Source organism: Microplitis mediator, chromosome 8, assembly GCF_029852145.1.
Source record: "Microplitis mediator isolate UGA2020A chromosome 8, iyMicMedi2.1, whole genome shotgun sequence".
NCBI classification, from domain to species: domain Eukaryota; kingdom Metazoa; phylum Arthropoda; class Insecta; order Hymenoptera; family Braconidae; genus Microplitis; species Microplitis mediator.
This window is the reverse complement of record NC_079976.1, coordinates 5,845,791-5,866,227: the sequence shown is the minus strand read 5'-3', so window position 1 is coordinate 5,866,227 and position 20,437 is coordinate 5,845,791. Positions and strand designations below refer to the sequence as shown.

The window sequence follows — 20,437 nt, the reverse complement described above, 5'->3', positions numbered from 1 at the left end:
TTATTCGACCTTCCATACCCAGGATGTCCTGAGGGCCAAATCAGAAATTTACAAGGAGATTGTACTTCTGTTTTTACTGTCGATGATGTCCCTCCCGACAGTATATTCGATCAAATATTCGGAAAAATGTCGAACAGTGATAGTTACAATTATAGTTAAATTATTGTTAGATACTCACATTTATTTATTAACACTGTTAAAATTTATGTCTCACTGTAAATAATCATCGCATGTCATACAATGTACCAGTGCATGTAAATAAATTTTCCTAATGGATTTAGTTATAACCCTTGTAAAAATTTAAACGAGGTTTTGTTTTTCATTTTAAACTTCTCATCTAAGAGCCATTTGTTTATGCAAACTCAGTTCTCGGGTCAACAAATTCGATCTAATTCAAATCAAATGAAATTTTTAAATTATTTTTTTTCAATTGTATTTTTTATTGGTATTCAATTAACACATAAAATTTAACCGAATTCTGCCCGTACTATTCCGTATTTAGACTATTTTCAGACTTGTTTCAATAATTTATAGCCAGGTTTTGGTCGCCTTTAGATTCAAACTAGACTTTTTTTCTCATAATATCTTGCCTTCTTTGATTTTTATCCAGACCAAAATCAGACTTTTATTGCCTATCATATTTATTAGTGTGGTTTTGAACGTCTGTAGATCAAAAGCAGCTTAAAATTTAAAAAAAATTTTATGACTAAAATCAGATTAAATTTTTCGACCCGGGTACTCTATATGTCCTGTTATTTTTTAATACTAAATTTATAGGTTTTAGAGAGTAGGAGAGAGAAGGCAAAGTAAGACACCATTTTTAACAAAAATAAATTATTTCTTCCCCACTTTCCTCTAATACTTATAAACATCCTGTAAGTCGATGCGTATAATTGTAAATATTATTTCATATGAATTAATTTCCTTGTTTGCTCAGGGTTATATTCTCTCAAATATATTAACTTATCCCACGAGTTTTAATATCTGTATCAACATATACACGCTAGTCAAAATAAATATAATAATCTATTTAATAATTTAATTGAACAAAGCTCCACAAAATTTATAATGATTAAAATTTACGAGTTATCATCGACCTAAAAAATAAAAATTAGCAAATAAATATGTCTATATACATTGCTTACATTGTAAAAAAAAACTAGGGTAAATCCAGGCGGAGTAGGTATTAAAATTTTCGGTGTTAAATTTCAACACTAAAAGCGGTGGTAAAATAATACCGCCAAAGGTGTAAATATTCTTTACCGGTGTTAAAAAAATTTCCTGGTGTTAAAATATCTTTCGGTGTTGAAAATATTTTACTTTTGATAATATTCATTAAATTTTTATATTTTTTATATGTAATACATTTTATTTTTCTAATTTCTATACGCGGAATTTTTTTTTACACCGATTTAACACCGTCTACACCGGTGTCATTTTATTTGAACACCGCGCAGTGTTAAATTGAGTCCATCTTTAACACCGCTTTTTTTTACAGTGTACAGTTTCATAGATATTTTAATTGAATCTAATTAACACCACTCTAATTTCGGTTTAGTATTAATTTTTTCTGACAAAAATAAATACAAGAAAAGAGTTTGCCAAATATATATGTATAAAATATTCATAAAAGTAACCTGTAGAATGGTCACCTGCTTCGGCCACCGGCGTGTCACCTGCGACCACCAAGACACCATTGAATTATCTGTTGAGACTCGCAGGAAAAACCTGCAGGGTAGCTAAAAATCACCAGAGCGTGTCTCCTTACCCTGGCACATGTCACGTATATTTTTTACCATAAATATTAATTTAAATTCATCTGCGTCCCGGGACAGGAAATTTTTCTTTACCAAATGCGCAAAGCAACTTAGCACGTGTCTTTAAATTCACTTTTATCTATACAAGTCCATTAAATAATATCTTCAGCACTAGTAAGCTAATTTAAAATTATAAATATGAATATATATATAAATTGCCCCCCGAAGACCTGCCCCCAGTAATCACGCATGCATGAATCCGCAAAGGATATAAGTGACGAAACACCTGCAACCCCCAAGACAGACTCGTTGATATTCGAAAAAATAACCAACCATGCATAAATCCTTAGTCCATATGGTTTTTGGATGTTATGTTATTTAGTGAATCTTCTTTTTATTTTTAACATTTCTTTTTTTTTATTAACGGTTAAAAAATATTAATTTCACTGTCAATGGAATTTCGGAATATTAGGAAAAATAATTACGTATATGCATACGGAATAAATAGGGTGTTTTTCAGCGGAGCGATTTAATCTGCATTCACTCTGGTCCTCAGTTCTAATGTTAGAAAAAAAATCGCCTTGGGGTTAGTTTTATTTTGAGTTAAATGATAATTGCTGACACTTTTGATAACCTAAAAATAATTCATGGTACAAAAATAAAATGTAAAAGTTAACATTTTTTTTGTGTCGCCATTAACATTTAAAAAGTGTTGAAGTTACTTCTCATATTACTTAAATTGTGTGTTGAAATTTTAACACAAATTTTGTGTTGAAATGCAACACAAACAGTCTGTGTTCCCTGATTAAACAACTGAATTCGATCGAATTAAACAAAATTGAATTTTTAATTCTATAGAATTCAGGTAAATTCTGTCAATTCGGTACCTAACTTAAAAAAAATTCTGTCTGATTCGGCAGGAAAACCAGAATATATTCAAAGTGAGACGAATTTAAATACTTCTATTCGGTTTAATTCGAAAATAGTCCTCGAATTTCCAGTTCTGACTCCGAATTAAACCGAATTGAAACCAATTCAAAATTTTTAAATCGGTTTTATTCTGTTTAATTCGAAAATGATCCTTGAATTCTTTTTAATTTTGTCTTACCGAATTTAACAGAATAGTACAGAATTAAAATTTTTAATTCGGTCGAATTCAGTTGTTTAATCAGGGTTGAAAAATAACACAAATATTGTGGACCGTTTGTAAATTACAGATTGTGTTGTTTTAACCCAATATTTTTTACTGTGCACTTCACATTCAGACTATGATCCAAATTAACAAATGGAGTCGCATAGACCACTTATGAACTCAATGATGTCTTATTTTGCCCCCCCCCCCCCCTTCACCGACCCCATTTCTTTAGATTACAGTATATGGTCAAAAAATTTTCCTGAAACTCAGCTTTAATTTTTTTGAACTATTACTTTTTTTTTTATTTTTCAAAATTCATATATACATATACATTATTGTTTTATTTCTTTTACATCAATATTATACATGAAGAAAATTACATTTTAGTATTCATCATTATTACATTCTGATAATATTTTTCAGACGATTATGGTATTTGCACGATAGCCATAAACTAGTTGTGGTCGAAATTTAAAATAATTTTTGGGGCGTCTGTAACATTGAGATTTTATAACACACTGTTTATCGTACGTTCGATAATAACCAGTTTCGCATGCGCAATGTTTGGAGTCACAGATCTGAAACAGTTCAAAAAGAAATAACAGAAAATTAATAACAAACTCTACACCTTGATCAATTATGTCGTAAAAAAAAACAGAAAATCTTTCTGAATTTTTAAATAAAGCTAAAGTTTTTCAATCATGTTATCATCTCTATATTTAGTTGGATTAGTTGATAATAATATATATGATAATTATAGGTGTATATTTACTTCAGAATAAGATATGCTCGGCTCTGTTTCTGGGCGATCACAGTGTAATTCGTAATCAGTAACGCATTGATTACATTTATCATGTGTGCCACCAGGGCATTCTGAATCCAATTGACAATTAATCAGCTCTCCCGAAGTATTGTCATTTACTAAAAACAACGTAGGAATTTTTAAATTACAGTGATTAATTACAGGTTACATGTGAAAGATTTACATATGTAAGTATTATATCAAGAAATTTAAAATAATCAAAATTTCTAATGACATAAATTATAAAAGTTCAAAATTTGCTAATTTTTTATTGAATTCCAGTCACTAAAAAGTAAAATACTTGTGGATCGTCTGCGGATTGCGTGCGGATCGGCGGGGAAATGAGCGTTGATCGGCAGTTGTCTGAAGATCGGGTAAAAATGAATGTGGATCGGGTGCGGAATATGTGCGGATTGACTGAAAAATGGGCGTTGATAAGCCGCAGTTTGCGGACCGGGTAAAAGTTAATGCGGAATGTATGACCTGGTGGAAATTTTCCGGAATTTAGTCTGAAAAAGTCTTTAGAACTCTAGAACTGAGTTTTTTTAGACAAAAGTCCGAAAAATTTCCACCAGGGTGTGGAGTGTATGCGGATCGAATGAGAAGCGAATGCGGAATATGTGCGGATTAGATGCGAAACTAATGCCAAATGTAAGGGACTCAGTTCAAATTTTATTGACTTAATGTTCAAAATACTAATTTAACTATTTATTTATCAACACGTACACAGAAAAATTAATTCTCGGCTAAAGGTAAATATTCTTGATTCAAGAAAATGTTTTTGAAAACCTCAATTTTTCGGATAAAATAAAAATCTCTTCTGACCAATACAAATTTTCTTAGCTCAAGAATATCATGACTTGGTTCCCGAAAACGTTTGTCTTTTCAAATATTTTCTTGACTCAGAAGAGCGTTTTTTAACCGCCAAGAAAATTGGAAATTTTCAAAAATTTGAGAAGTTATTGGTTCCGGTCCGATTTTCGAAAATCGAATTTCTATCAAAACTTGACGTTTTAAGGTTCTAGGAAGCTATTCTGACTAATTTCAATATGATGTCCGAGTGTATGTATGTATGTACGTTAAAAAAAAATTAAATGAAATACGTACTTATTAAACAAAGATACAAAATCACAAAGATAATAAGCTTAGAGATCGTCATTTTATTTCGTGTCAAAAATTAACTTTGAAATACTGACGGAATATTTTTGACTGCTGTATTTATATTATCTTACAAGACACGTGATCTGCATAAAGGCTGATTACATTATATTACTTGATGGTTGACATAGCACTGTGTACTTTGATTACAATTTAATTATTACTTTTTATTTGAAATAATTATGATTTCACAGCCGTATTTTTTTCGATCCTATTGTTCATAATATTAAATATGCTCAACCTAATTACTGGGTTTTTGACAATAAAAATATTTTAAACTAAACAATGGAATTTTAAGAGAATTAAAATTGAACACAGGTAAAATACGCCTAAGCTGTAGGTGGGATAAGATAACGAATAATTGATAATTGATCTAATAATAAATTTTAACTGCAGTGGCTATAAAGTAAACTCCATTAATTAAGGCAGTAAAAATAAAAAATAAGTGTCAGAGTTATGTAAAAATAAATTATTTACTGTGGCACACGTCGAGTACACCAGCGAGCAGCAGGTCTTGGGGGTTTACTCGGCCATATCTCCGTGGAGGGTGGATTAAAAACGCGACGACACACAAGCTAAAAATTCACGTTGCGTGACAGACAGGTGACACGTGCCGGCACACGTCCATCGTTATCCCAACTACGCCATTTTTTTTTTATTTATAAGTCACTTGAAATGGTCAGAACATATATAAGTAAGCAAACATAATATGTCAACTATAAATTAAAGTATAGGGGACAGTGGGCTAAATTTTTTTTTTTATTAAAAAGTAGTGACTCATTTTGCCCAACTTTTTTCAATGTAATCATTATTAGCTAGAAAAATAAGTATTTCGAAAATCCAACATTTCAAATCATACACTGTAAAAAATTACCGGGGTAAGTCCAAGCGATGTAGGTGTTAAAATCGGCGGTGTTAAATTTCAACACCGAAAGCGATGTGAAAATAACGTCGCCACCGGTGTAAGTATTCTGTACCAGTGTTAGAAAAAATTCCCCGGGGTTAAAATAAAGCCACCGCCGGTGTAAATATTCTAGACCGGTGTTAAAATAACGGGTGGATATTCTTTACCGGTGCACAGTAAAAAACGAATCGTCAAAGTGTAAAAAAAAGCGTATGTTAAAATTCTGTGTATTGAATTTTTAACACTTTTGTGTATCAATTCAATACACAGTATTTATCTTGTTTGAACTGTCGCAATCGATTGATTTTTTAACACACAAAAATGTTATTTTATTCGAAAGTAACACTTTTTATATGTTACTGTCAAATCAACACATAAAATTTGTTAAAAATATTGTCGACTATCACAAAAGAATTCTTCGAAAATTTTCACTTTTAACATATGCGTATGTAATTTTTTTTAACACTCACAACATGTTAAAATAAAACATAAATAAGTGTAAAACGTTCGTTTTACACACGATGTGTGTTGATTATGACTGATCTTTTTTTCTCTGTGTTAAAATATTTCACTTTGTAAATATTTTTACCTACTCGATCACTATACTTGTTAATAAATGATATTTTTTATTACTTTTCATAAAGAACTGACAGTTTTTGTATTTTATAATCTTTAAAGTTAATGCTTTAAGCGGACGCAGTGTAACCCGCTTTTACACCGGTTACCCTGCGTTTACACCTATTTAACACTGGTATTTTAACACCGCCGAATTACGCCTCCTACACTGGTATAATTTCATTTTAACCCCGAGCGGAGTTAAAATGAGTCCATTTTTAACACCGCTTTTTTTGCAGTGTAGTAAAATATTATATCCCCATCAGAAATGAAGTTAAATTCGCTACACTTGCTATATCAAGATATATTAAATGCATATATTTTTATATTAAATCACCTGTAACATTATAATGATGATTATTATTATTATTATCTGACCAAAGATCGAGGATTTAGTGGATCGATTGGTAAAAGACTTAAGTTATTTATGTCTTTCTATCGGGCGTCGCCATTTTGAATTACTGCGATAAGTCACCTGTCGGATAGTTTACTGTAAGGCAGTATAATATAACCAACCTTACAGTACAGACTCCAGAGCGATTAGGTATCAAGACGACGATCCGGATAAACCAGCCAGCCGTCACGGACATTCACTACTTCTCTACTTTTATATGTATATATATATCTATATGTTATTATTATTATTATGCCGTGTATTAGGTTTAAAACAATTTTTTATATGAGCATTTTCTCTAACACTGTTATCTCTTAGCGCTTCTTATTTGCGAGGTGTGCAATACTTCCGCACCCTACTACTACACTACACAGTAAGCATTGCTCATTGCTCGCGGTCGATTCATCGTCTCTTAGAGATTATGCGATACATAACATACAGACGATACGGATGATACTCGTTTCTATATCATATATAATACGGGTTTAACTTGTTCATTTTTAAATATTTTTATTATTTATTTATCGTAGATTTTAATTATTATTATTGATATAATTGTAATTATTAATTGATTGCTGTAAGTTAACTACTGATAATTCGTTATGATTATATCGATATTTATGAGATTTAATCAAATTTATCGATATGTTACTACTGTTGAATGGGTGGTCAATTATATATTTTTCTTTCTTCTATATATGTATATTAGTTAATAAAATTATATACTTATGTTAAATAATGTGTTTTGAATATTATATTATATTTATCTAGAAGTGCGGTTCTCGATATTTTCACGTAGTAATTATACAATTTTTGTATGTATTCAAAAATGTATGAAACCTTAAAGGGCGTGATTGCTTGTAGACGAGACAATACAGTCTAATTCGACTTTTTGAGTTCAATGGACACTAACTTCGTCAAGAAAGTTAAATTTAAGTTATTTTTTTAACTCATGAAAAAAAATGAATCATATATGGTCATATATGAAAATCCGCAATATGTGTTCCATATATGCCCATATATAAACTATAGTGGTCCATATGTAGAGTATACATGATCCATATATGCATATGTGCAAATATATGATTCCTTTATGAATCATATATAAATATGCATCACATGATTTATACATTTATGAGCATATATGATCTATTTATAGCCAATTTTCAAATGTGAATTCATAAATCATTTACGATTCATTCATGGTCGGTTTTCATATCTCCGTATATGGATTATATATGCTTCATATATCATCCATATATGGTCGGTTTTCATATGTGATTCGTATATAGATTACATATTCTTCATATATGATCCATATATGACCAGTTTTCATATGTGACCAGTTTTTATATATGATTCGTATATGGGGCATATATAATTTATGTATGCTCATCATATATGCTTCACATATGAGTCATATATAACCAATTTTCATATATTGACCATATGTGAATCATATATAGAGCATATCTGATCCATGTATGATTAATACATGACCAATTTTTATATATACTTGACATATGATCATTTAGGATTCATTTTTCACAGGCTGGAATATTTCTAATGATCATTTTATCTCTCTGTTTTGTTTTTTTTTCATATTTTTGTAGTACAAATTTCTTCTTATGTCAATACATTCCACTAGCCATCTTGATAAATATTAAAAAATCTCTATATCTTTGGTAAAATGTTCTCATACTAATAATTCTAACGAACTTCTCGTAATTATCTGCTTCCCAAAAATCATCAAGGTCCGCGAAATAAAATTTCAAAAATTTACTTCTAGTAGCAGTAAATTAATTTCATAATAATAGAATAATGTAACTATATTTTATCATAATAAATTTATGTCCACACGGTGATGTCTTATAGTTCCTGTATCTTTCCAGTTCGTGCCACTTAAAACGTCAAAAAGAATTTATAAATCACTTAAAGAAAAAAATACTAAAATTGGACAACATGTAAATAAAAATAATCTAAGACAATAGGCCGTGAGATATCAAAACTTGGTCAGTATTTGATACCAGAACAAAGCTAAAGTCAAAGTACACGTAACCCTATAGTCTCGAATAAGTTAAAGACTCAACTCGTCGGATATCCATAAATCTACTCGATAGTAGAAAGTCTTTGTATTATTCTCGGCAACAACGTCGACGAGGACGACGTTATAGAAATTTTATCCGCCTTCTGATATACACAATATATATATATATATATATATATATATATATATATATATATATATATATATATATATATTAGTTTTATCAAAGCATTATAGACTTAAACTAAGAAATTCGAGCGTGAGCGTAGGTTGAAGGTTAAGAATTGAAACGCGATACTTGGTTAGAATTAAATGAAGATGTCAATAGAGAGCAGACTGTAATGGAAATAAGAGATATTCAATTAAAGGTTTAAGAACTACACGAGTTATATAACAACAAGGCCAAAGGCTAAAGAGCGAGGTGAGAATATCGCGTGACGGTTAAGTTAGTTTATCATCAACTAACACATTGGGTGGTCTTTTTATTCTCAACTGTTAATCTTCCGTTGCATTTACGTTGCTAATATTTTTTTATTTTTTATTTTGACCGCTAGAATATACATTGATGTGTCTGTATATTTTAAACAACCAGACGTCGCTCTGAATGTACTCAGTACTGTACATCTTGGATGGCACAAACAAACTCTTGCCATTATTGTTGTGTTCACTTGACGTCTTGTCAACATAAAATTCAGTCGTTTATATATTTTTATTTATTTCCCACCCGTAATATGTACATTGTTATTTATTTATATTTGCAGAATATTCTTGTGGTACGTTAATAATATTTACTGCCCACTTTGTCACGATTATGATTCACTATTTTATGGTCACTTATTGTTTAAAAACTTTTTTTTTATAAATCAAAAGTTCATATGAAGAGTAGCTTCACTATTTACTTGGCGCCCAGTCTAGTTCTCGTTGGACTTCTTGAGATTCAACGCCTCTGGCGTCAAACGCTTATCCCCGCCCGCGACAAAGTCATTGACAAGGCGGATGGAGAAGAAACCTGGCCGTGCAAGAAGAAGATCCGTAATGTCATAATTATTTTTGCCCTTCTTTGTGTGTCGGGTTCGATAATGTTATGTACCTGAAGATCGGAACGTTTTTCACGCAACGAAAATAAAAATAATTCATGAAATTTGTGTCTAAAGGCGAATGTAGGGGTAGTTGGGGGTGGCCTGTCATTTTCGGGTGACGTGCGAAGTATTTTCGAAATCTAGATCCAGTAGATTTTTTACTGTTCATTTTTTTTTTTTATTTTCATTCTGCGAAAAACGTTCCGATCTTCAGGTACATATAATGTTTGTAATTTTTAAATAAATGGTACATCAAATAATTTGTATTTATATTTATTTTAGTGCTCGTCTTACATTATTACTATGTTTTATTATAATGACAAATTTTTAAGATCTTATTCGGAACGAATTTCAGAGATCGCTGAAATAACTATTTATGATATAAGTCGGATAAGTAACAGATTATGGCATGGGTCGGTTCCAGAATGAGTCGACAGGTTGCGCTGTGTCACAAAAGAACGTCTGTGTCACTTATTGACTATTGCATTGTAGTTTTAACTGATTCGTCAAGTGATAACGACATCAAACTCCAACGAGCAGTAAATAACAGCAGTAGATTCATTTACAATTTTAAAAAAGATGAACACATCACTCCATATCGTCGCACTCTTGGGTGGCTATCAGTAAAATTAAGAAGAGTGTATTATATGGCTTGATACTTCTACAAATTATTAGAATTTGGAAAACCTCTTTATCTACGTGAGCTATTCATTGATGATAATGATAAAAGACGTTCTGAAAGACTAGCTATTAAAAAGAACAATGTAAATTTTAAAATGTCATACTTTTCTACTGTGCTAAACGAGCAATCATTTGTTGTATCCATTATCCGTCTCTGGCAAGAGTTACCCTTAGAACTGATTCAATCGGGCAGTATTGAGATCTTTAAGAACAAGTTGTATGATTATCTACTAAATCTAGATTTTAATTAACGAAATTTGTAACGGTGTATCGTTGAACTTTACATCTCTCATTATTTTTGTATTTTTGTCCGTATGACCGATTTTAATTGATAGTATTATTGTTGTTTGATCACTTAAAATTTTGATCTACTGCTGTAAGATCATCTTTATGAGTTCACTTTGCCATTTGGCCTGTGCCTTGGCATGAAAATTTATTAAATAAAAAAACTAGAGGCGAATTTTGGGAAGGGCTAATGCCAAATTTGTCACTTATCAGACTAATATATAAATAACAATATTTTATGCAATCCATGACTCAAAATCTGATGATGGTCTTCTGACCATAACGTGACGGTAAAAAATTACCTGACTGGTCAGACTCGCACCGCTATATATAACCTAAACTAATAAAAATATTCGTAAGTTAGAGGAATTAGATTATAGGTCACGCAATAATGTTTTCTATTATAGTGTCGGATGAAATAATAGTGAGATAGTGCAGGCATCAGGAATTGGTCGCTTCTCTACGGCCACTCAACGCTCTTAAATTGAACTTCTGAGGCAGGGGTCGCATAAAAATATTTCAGCCATCACTGGGATTAGAACCCACGTTTGGTCAGGGGTAGAGTCAGGGGGCCAGTAGTGAGCATGTTGAGTTTTGATATTTTTTACAATACTATATTAGTAATTTTTAATTTTTTGAGAATTGCTTTCTGCGTGTTTTCTAAGGTGAGTTAAAGGTATAACATTTGGGTTTTTTATTTCGATAAGACAATCGACTGGAAGAATGCACATTCCATCTTGTGCTCGTACATAACCAAATTGACATTCACATGTTGATAATCCACATACCTGTAACAATTCAAAATGATATATATATATAAACATCTATGAAAGACATAATCACATGAAAGATATGAAGACTACCTACCCCCTTATGAATAGTCTTCATAATAAAATATCTATCTATAATGTACGCCTGATAAGGGAGGGACAAATTTGTGATATAAATTAGTTTCAGAATAAGCCGACAGGTTGCGCTCTATCACAAGAGAACGAATGAGAAATTAAGCGCCCGAATACAGCAAGGGCAATGAAATCTTCACGAGTTCTTTTATGACGCAACGTCACATGGACGTTGGATCGATTAATGATTAATAAACAATGTATATAGATATATATGTAATTTTATTTCTCAGGAATTATCTCTCATAAAATTTTAAAATTCCATATTGATTTCTAGTTATCTTCATTTTGTTGTCAAGCTCCTAAAAAAAAAGAGCTTGACATTGAAATGAAAATAACTAGAAAACAATGTAGAATTTTGAAACATTTTACAAGAGATAGTTTCTGAAAATACAATTATCTACAGAAAAGATCCTATGATGTTTTGGGATAAGTCTGATAGTTTCACCGGAAAAGTAAAAAGATCTCAAAATTTACTATAAATTTCACTTCGAGCTTAAATAACTTTTGAACAGATGGATTTATCGAAAAATAATAAGAAACATTTTTTATAAAGAATTCAATTCCCTACATTAGAATGTCTGTAGATTTTTCCTACGACGCATTGTTATCTAATTATAAAAATCAGAAGACGCAAAAAAAATTATTTCCATGTTATTCTTATGGAAAAGTATAAGAGTGCGATGCGAAACCTCTTAATGTTAACTCTCTAAACATGAATTAGTGAAAATTTTATTAATTACGTTAGTGAAGCAGTATTCTCTTTATAATCAGTGTATTTCAACAACAAATTAGTGAATCTTCACTATTAAAATTAGATCTGTAATTTTCACTAGCAAATTAATGATTTTCACTAATGATGTAGCGATATTTTCATAATTTACACAAGTGAAGCTGTTATGCACTTCTTAATTTGTGAATTTCACAATTTCACGAGGTCAAATTTCACTATTAATATTAATGTTACAATTTCTTTTAGTAAATTAATGATTTTCACTAATAAGGAAGGAAAATTATCAAACATGAAATTAGTAAAACTTTTATGCACTATGTATTCAGTGAATTTTACAATTTCACTAGTCAAACTTCTCTAACTAACTAAGTAAAATTAGAGAATTTTTCAACAATATACACTGTAAAAAATTCGCGGAGTGAATGCGGATTAAAGCCGGAGTGAATGCGGAGTGAATGAATTTTTAATTATTCACTCCCCTCGGAGTGAAATTCTTTCCGCAGGGGAGTTTTCGCAGAGTAGATAATTTTTTATCAATTTAATCCCTCCGGAGTGAAATTCACACACCCAAACACACACATGCACGCAAACACACACTCGCACACACACACATTGTTTAGCAGTTTAATATAAATTAGTATAAATTTGTTTAAGTATTAAAACTCCGGACCGGAGTGAATTGGGAGTGAAATAAAATCCGCGTCACTCCGAGATCACTCCGCCAAAAAAAAACTCCCAATTCACTTCGTGTGCGGAGTGATTTTTTTCAAAACTCCGGAATTCCGAGTGGCGGAGTGAATTCGGGTTTAATTTCACTCCGAATTCACTCCGGATTTTTTACAGTGTAGAGATACTAGCGTACATGTTTCGCGGGCAAGCGCGCGCGTGTTATTTTTCATATATTTCTTTTGATCTATATTTTTGTGTCGTTGGCATATATTTTTTCGCTTTCGACCAACTACGTTACAAATAGTTTGCCTTCACATATATTTCATCTAAATATTATTATAGGATACTCACAGGTTCACAGATTGGATCAAATGGAACGACATTCATATTACAATTCAATATACAAGGGCTCGTACAACTTACACACTTATCGAACTGCCCTCCTGTACACATTTGATCTGAAGTACAATATGCAATAAATCCATTAATACCTGAAATATATTCATATTTATTAAGTCTGAGCACATAGATACAATTACCATATAATTTTTGAAATAATATATACCCGTTACAAAAACTAATATAATAAAAAAAAATTTCGACATAACAGTAGCCATTGTACTGATCGTTAAATGATTCTTTTTAACTACTCTCGGTCTTATCCAACTTTGTCATGAACGCAATTACATATTTTTTGGTCTTTTATTCGTTAATGTCTTTATTGAACAATAGTTATATAGATAATAAATTTATATAAAAAATAAATATATAATTATAACCTAAGTGGAATTTTACAAAAAGTTCGATGATTTTATAAACATGAAATAAAATATATATATATTTTTTTTTAATTAAACAACAACAAAGACTTAACTTTTCTCCAATGAATACATATATATATATATATATATGTAAACTCATATGGCTTTCTCGCGTGGGCGAACGATCGAATTTCATACAAATCACTCGTGGTAACTTAAATTAATGCCACACGCCCATCTACACTGCATGTACCATTAATAATCAGCATCGATAGACGATAATCATAATATTATAATAAATGATAACAAATTTAACAGACTACAATTTCACTTGAATTAATTTTTATTTTTTAATTTATTAGATCAGACTAATAAATAAATTTAATAATAAAATAAAAATTAAACAAAGCGCTATATCTGCTGATAAAAATATCTAATTTAAAAAAAACAATTTTTTATTGCTCTGTTATATATACTAAAGAGCCATATAAGGCTAGACAGAGGAACAGGTCGAAGATCTTAAGTCTTCCGCCGAGTGACCGAATGCACTTTCCCATCGTGAGCTGAAGCTGCCGGCACGGTTTTGCATCACGATGCCCACTTATCGTCGTTACGAAGCTAAGGTAACTAATACACATACACATATATATGTATATATATATATATATATATGAAGTCACTATACAGTGCACTACACTACACTGCACTAGTGAGGCCGTTATATCTCTTTAAAGGTGCATGGATATTGGGTTTAGAACACAACACAACCTCGGTACACATAACGGCGGCTTACCGATAACACAAGAATAGTATAGGATGGGCCACGACATCAACTTGTTATCGCTCTTATATCGTTTTTTTTTAGACACATTAAACTAACTCGATTAAAGCGTTTAAAAATTAAATTTTATTAGGAAATAAGGCCAAAGTAAGACGACATTTTTCAGGCTATTACAAAATTTTGATACGATTTTGGAAAAAAGTGCCACGACACCAGACAATGTCCCTTTCAAATTTTTAGTAAAAAATAAAATTTTTTTTTGATAACAGAAAAACTAATTTTGAGGTAAAATAGGCCATTAATAAAAATAAAATTTTTCCAATTATTTATAATATTTTTAATTTTTCATTAGTGGCCCATTTTAGCTCATATCAACATTTCCTAATTATCAACAAAAAGTTTGTTACTATACTGAAAATTTGAAATCGCCGCCACGTCAGGGCCATTCGCGCCATTTTATCCAAAACCGTATCAATATTTATTTTTGTCACAAAATGGTGTCTCATTTTGCTCTGTCTTTTCCTGCAGTAAGTGAATAAATTTTTATTAATTCCTGGAATATCAAAATAATGTAACGGATAAATTAGCCCAAGGGCCACAAGTATAGGTATCATAGAGGTCGCACAAGAAATTCTCAACACAACGAGGGTCGCGAGAACTTCTTCTAAGAGTATTTTCTTCCAGCCTCTAGGCTTTCATCTATATATATTATACATACATATATATACTTACTAGAGTGTATACTAGATGATGTTAGAGTCTTAAAGTAGTAAAGAGTCATGAACGCAATGGTTCATGGTTCCCAAGCGATTCTATGAATACAAAATACGAGGTCGAACTCTGGCTCTAGCTCGGTGATAGCAGACTCAGCTGCACTGCCGGTACATTCAATCATCTTAGACACGCCCGGCATGTTCGGCTGCATAAAAATCTAACCATTTTTTATCACTATACTCTCTACTTGTATTAAATATCTCGTGACTCAAGATTCGCTTTTAATGTCAATTTGATTGATGAATTTACAAGCTAACAATTTACAGTAATATTATAAATTTTCTATTACTGATGTACTTCTGTATTGCACACCTCAAGCGCGAAGCGCTGAGGGTGCTTTATGAACGGGTTTTTTTTACAACTATTTTACTCACAAAAATATTTCTACACTCTTTTAATTACACCAAAATAGGCCAAATTGTATACTAGTATATAGAAAATTTGTTAAGGAATAATTTGAACCTAATATTAAGTCGATTCGTTATTTTATTAGTTTAAAATAAATTATTTCAACTCAAGAAACCAGTGCTGTCTATTGTTGCGTATGAAACTTCGCAAACACGATAACTCTCGATAGACACAATTAATCGGCCTAACTTTTTTTTATTATCTTTGTATTTTTTATCACAAAACCCTTATGAAAAATCACTATCTAAATCCTTTTAGTTTAATTGTAATTAATTAAAAACGTAAAACTGATTATTCACGAAAAATTTAGCTGCCATTTTTATTTTTACTGTTGTTATTATTTTTTTCATTTTTTCTCTCCACCAACTACTGGCAGCAGCACTAGCGTAGCAGTATAGGTTTGAAAAAAAAGAGCGACATCTAAGACAAAAAGGCGGGATATTTAAAAAAAAGTTAATTAAAAAATATTAAACTGAAAATAGGAAATAAAAAAATCAAATTGATAATTTATAAGTTGAATAAGAATTCATGTTAAAAAAAAATTAATATTATCAAATAAAAGTGATGATTATTAAAAATAAAATGAGCGACTGAGGTGTGCACTTTTGAATTTCTAACATTTTTCTTTTCCGGTAATCTCTAGAAATTCTTCGAACAAAAATTATAAAAAGTTTCATACCTTCAACTAACCCTCAAATTATACAGGGGTAATTTTTACCCCAAAGAATTTCCATCAAATTTTTGAAATTTTCCAACTGTGGATAGGATTTGCTGCGTTAACTTCCCGTCAATTAGGACAAAAATTTAAGACAAAATTTTTTTTTAAAAGCTTTGTAATTGCTACTCGTGTAATTTGGGCCACCAAAAATTTGTATAGAAAATTTAAAAAATTGACAGACTTACCATTTTTTTCCCCACCCCTCTTTTGAAAGACGATATTCATTTTTGATTCAATGTATATATATACTCTTTTTTTTTTTTTAAGAGAAAAGTCTGCCCTACATATAAATATATATTTATAGAATAATATATGATATGTATTTAAGATAAATTAAACGACGTATACAGGTTAATTTCGTGACTGTACTTAACATGGAAACCGATGAGATTTATCGTGCTAATAGACTACCTGATGCTCAGCAATTATTGAGTACAATTTATAAACTTCGTAAAGAAAAAAAAAAAAAATAAACAAAAAATTACTGGGAATACAGTAAAAAAGAAGAAAAGTTTGTATTTGAAAACGGACGTTGCTAAAGTGTCTAGATGATCAACAACGAGGTGTAATAGACGAAGAAGATGGAGCGGAAGGTGAAGGAGGAGTGGGTGGAGGTAGAGGTAGAGGAGGATTTTCGCTGAGAGATCGTTAAGAGAAGTTACATTAGGTTATAGTGTTATGTTGATGCTCGTGTTATTGGTGAACGTGTTTTAAAAGTGTTCATAATATAACTATGAGCGTGTATGCTGCTGTCGATGTGTGTGTATGTGTGTATGTATGTGAGCGTAGTTACTCAGGTGTGACGGAATGCATACTAACGGGGGTTATAGGCTAACGACTACTGCCTCTTGTAATTGTTCAAAGGGATATTACCAATTGCATACAGACGGAGATTTTACTGAATCAGGTAACCAACACAGATTTTTTTTTTTTTTTTTATATAAATTTTTTTTTTTTTTGCGGGTAATTTATTAGAAAAAGAAAAATTTTAATTGTAGGGATTTGTTAAAAATTTATGAGCCTATTTTACTGTGCGGTTATTAAAAATTTTGGGTAATTTATCATTAAAGATTAATTTAAAATTTTCAAAAATGATTTTTTAAAAATTTTATTATGAATTATTCTATAGTTGCCTAAAAATTTTGGGTAATTTTCACTACAAAATATTTGAATATATATATTATATTTACACTGTAAAAAGTGCGGTGTTAAAAATGGATTCAATTTAATACCGCGCGGTGTTAAAATAAAATGATTCAGGTGTAGACGGTGTAATTTGGCGGCGTTAAAATACCGGCGTTAAATCGGTGTAAAAAAAAAATTCCACGCATAGAAATTAGGAAAAAAAATGTATTACATTGACGTTCTAACTAGCAAATTGTCTAACTCCATTTCTGAAAATCTTCTATTTATGCGAAACAAAAGTAAAGTAAAAATTTTTTTTCATCTAAAAGTCAATTCTATCTTTAGTATATGTATAATATTTTCTTCTAGGTTATTCAAATAATATTTTTTCTGACTGTTAGTATTTGAAAATTGCACAGAATCATCTACTAAAAAATATGAAGTTAGAAAATTTGCTAATTAGAACGTCGACATATAAACAAATATAAAAATTTAATGAATATTATCAGGAGAAAATTTCAAATTTGCTCTGTCCTTATTTAAATAATTATTCATGTTAGATGTAATTTATTTAAAAATTACACAACTTTACGCCCACTATTTCAATCACCAATAATTTAATTAAATAATATAAACACTGTCTAACTGTAGTAATCGAGCATGTAAAAATATTCACAAAGTAAAATATTTTCAACACCGAAAAATAGTTTAATACCAGAAAATTTTTCCTACACCGTCGACAGTGTTATTTGAACACCGCTTTGTTAGAACCGCGGTGTTGAAACTGAACACCGAAAATTTTACACCTACATCGATTGGACTTACCCCGGTTTTTTTACAGTGTATGATCTATATTGTTCAGTTTTCATATATGATTCATATATAGTCAGCTCTTATATATGCTTTGTATGTGGAGTACTATATGCTCGATATATATATTTTATACACACAAAAAAAAATTCTCGACTGAAGGTAAATATTCTTGATTCAAGAAAATTTTTTTGGAGACCTAAATTTTCTCGGATAAAGTAGAAATCTTCTCCAACCAAGACGAATTCTCTTGGCTCAAGAAAATCTTGACTTGGTTCCCGAAAACTTTTGTTTACAAAAATATTTTCTTGACTCAAGATATCTGTTTTTTCTGTGTATATGGTCAGTTTTCATATATAATTCGTATATGGAGAATTTATGATTCATATTTGGTCAGCTCTCATGTATGCTTTGTATGCGGACTATAGATGCTCCATATATGATCAACTTTCATATATGCTTCACATATTAGTCATATATGATCAATTTTCATATATTGACCATATGTGAATCATATATAAAGCATATCTGATCCATATATGATTGATACATGGCCAATTTTCATTTATACTTCATATATGATCATTCATGATTAATTTTTACGGGTTGGAACGTTTCTCAAGATTATTTTTCTCAGTTTCTAAAGGTTTTTTTTTAGTGTATAAATGTCATTTGATTAATTTGTGTAGATTTCGACAAAATAACGACTAAAGCAACACAAATGCGTAATATCGAACTGACATAATTATAAAAAATAATTATTAATGCACAGAAAAAAAGGAAATCTTGAAACAAGAAATAAAATGTCTTCGAAATTTTATTCTTGAACCAAGCGAAATTTCTTACTTTATTGAAGTAAAAAAATTATTTGGATCAAGAAATTATTTCCTTCGCGGAAGACATAATTTTCTTAGTCTAAAACATAAATTCTTCAAACCAAGAAAAAACTTTCTTGGTCCCAAAAATTTTTCTTTTGGTTCGAGAAGATTTTTTTTTCAATTCGACAAATTTTTTTTTTGGCTGAAAATTGTTACGTTTTTAAGTCAAGAAAACATATCTTGAGCTGAAACGAAAAAGTTTTTGAACCATGAAAAATAATGTTTTAAACCAAGAACAAACTTTCTTGGCCCAAGAAAGTTTGTTCTTGGTTTAAAGCATTATTTTCTCGGGCCAAGAAAGTTTGTTTTTAACTCGAGAAATTTGTTTCTTGTCAAAAGACTGTTACCTTATCGAGTCAAGAAACAATGTCTTGAGCTAAAAAAAGAAGTTTTTGTACTAAGAAAAAAAATTTTTTAAACCAAGGAGAAACTTTCTTGGGCCAAGAATTTTTTTATTTGTCGCAAACAAAAAAAAAATTTTCAGCCAAGAAATTAATTTCTTCAATTAAGCAAATAAATCTATCGAGCTAAAAAATTTTATTTTTTTTTGTTTCATTTTTTCAATGAAGAATTTTTTTTTTGTTTAAATATTACAAACAATGCTGTGAAGCAAATAAATACTATATCAGAAGCATTCATGGAGGGATGGGCAAGTTTCGCAATAAGTTAAATATTTAAACAAATTGAGAAAAAACAATTATCGCTTAACCGAGGAATCGAACCCAGATCGATTCGGCGTCACGCGAGAGCTTTACCAACTAAGCCACCCAAGCCTTTGCTAGGCCACGTTTACTTTGCCCACATATACTGAACCACGCTGGCTTATGGTCAGTCACATTTTTAAATCCTAAACCCAGAATTAATATTACAAATGTTATCGCCAATAATTTAGAAAAATGTAAGTTTTGACATTTTACCAAAATACTGGACGGATTGTATGAATCGTTCATAAATGAATTTCGACATAAATATAAAAAAGTTAAAAATAAAAAAAAAACAAATTTAATTACAAAAAAAATTG

The 20,437-nt window shown here is 30.5% G+C and overlaps 1 protein-coding gene across 1 annotated transcript; it reads right to left on the bottom strand.

The window, feature by feature from the left end:
• Nucleotides 1-3,163: 3,163 nt before the first annotated feature.
• Nucleotides 3,164-4,934, bottom strand: LOC130674066 (uncharacterized). Its single transcript, XM_057479367.1, has 3 exons — nucleotides 4,802-4,934; nucleotides 3,665-3,813; nucleotides 3,164-3,470 (listed from the first exon to the last, which is right to left on the bottom strand). Exons 1-3 carry the CDS (start codon nucleotides 4,851-4,853, stop codon nucleotides 3,312-3,314), a joined length of 360 nt encoding a protein of 119 aa, XP_057335350.1. The 5' UTR covers nucleotides 4,854-4,934; the 3' UTR covers nucleotides 3,164-3,311.
• Nucleotides 4,935-20,437: the final 15,503 nt, after the last annotated feature.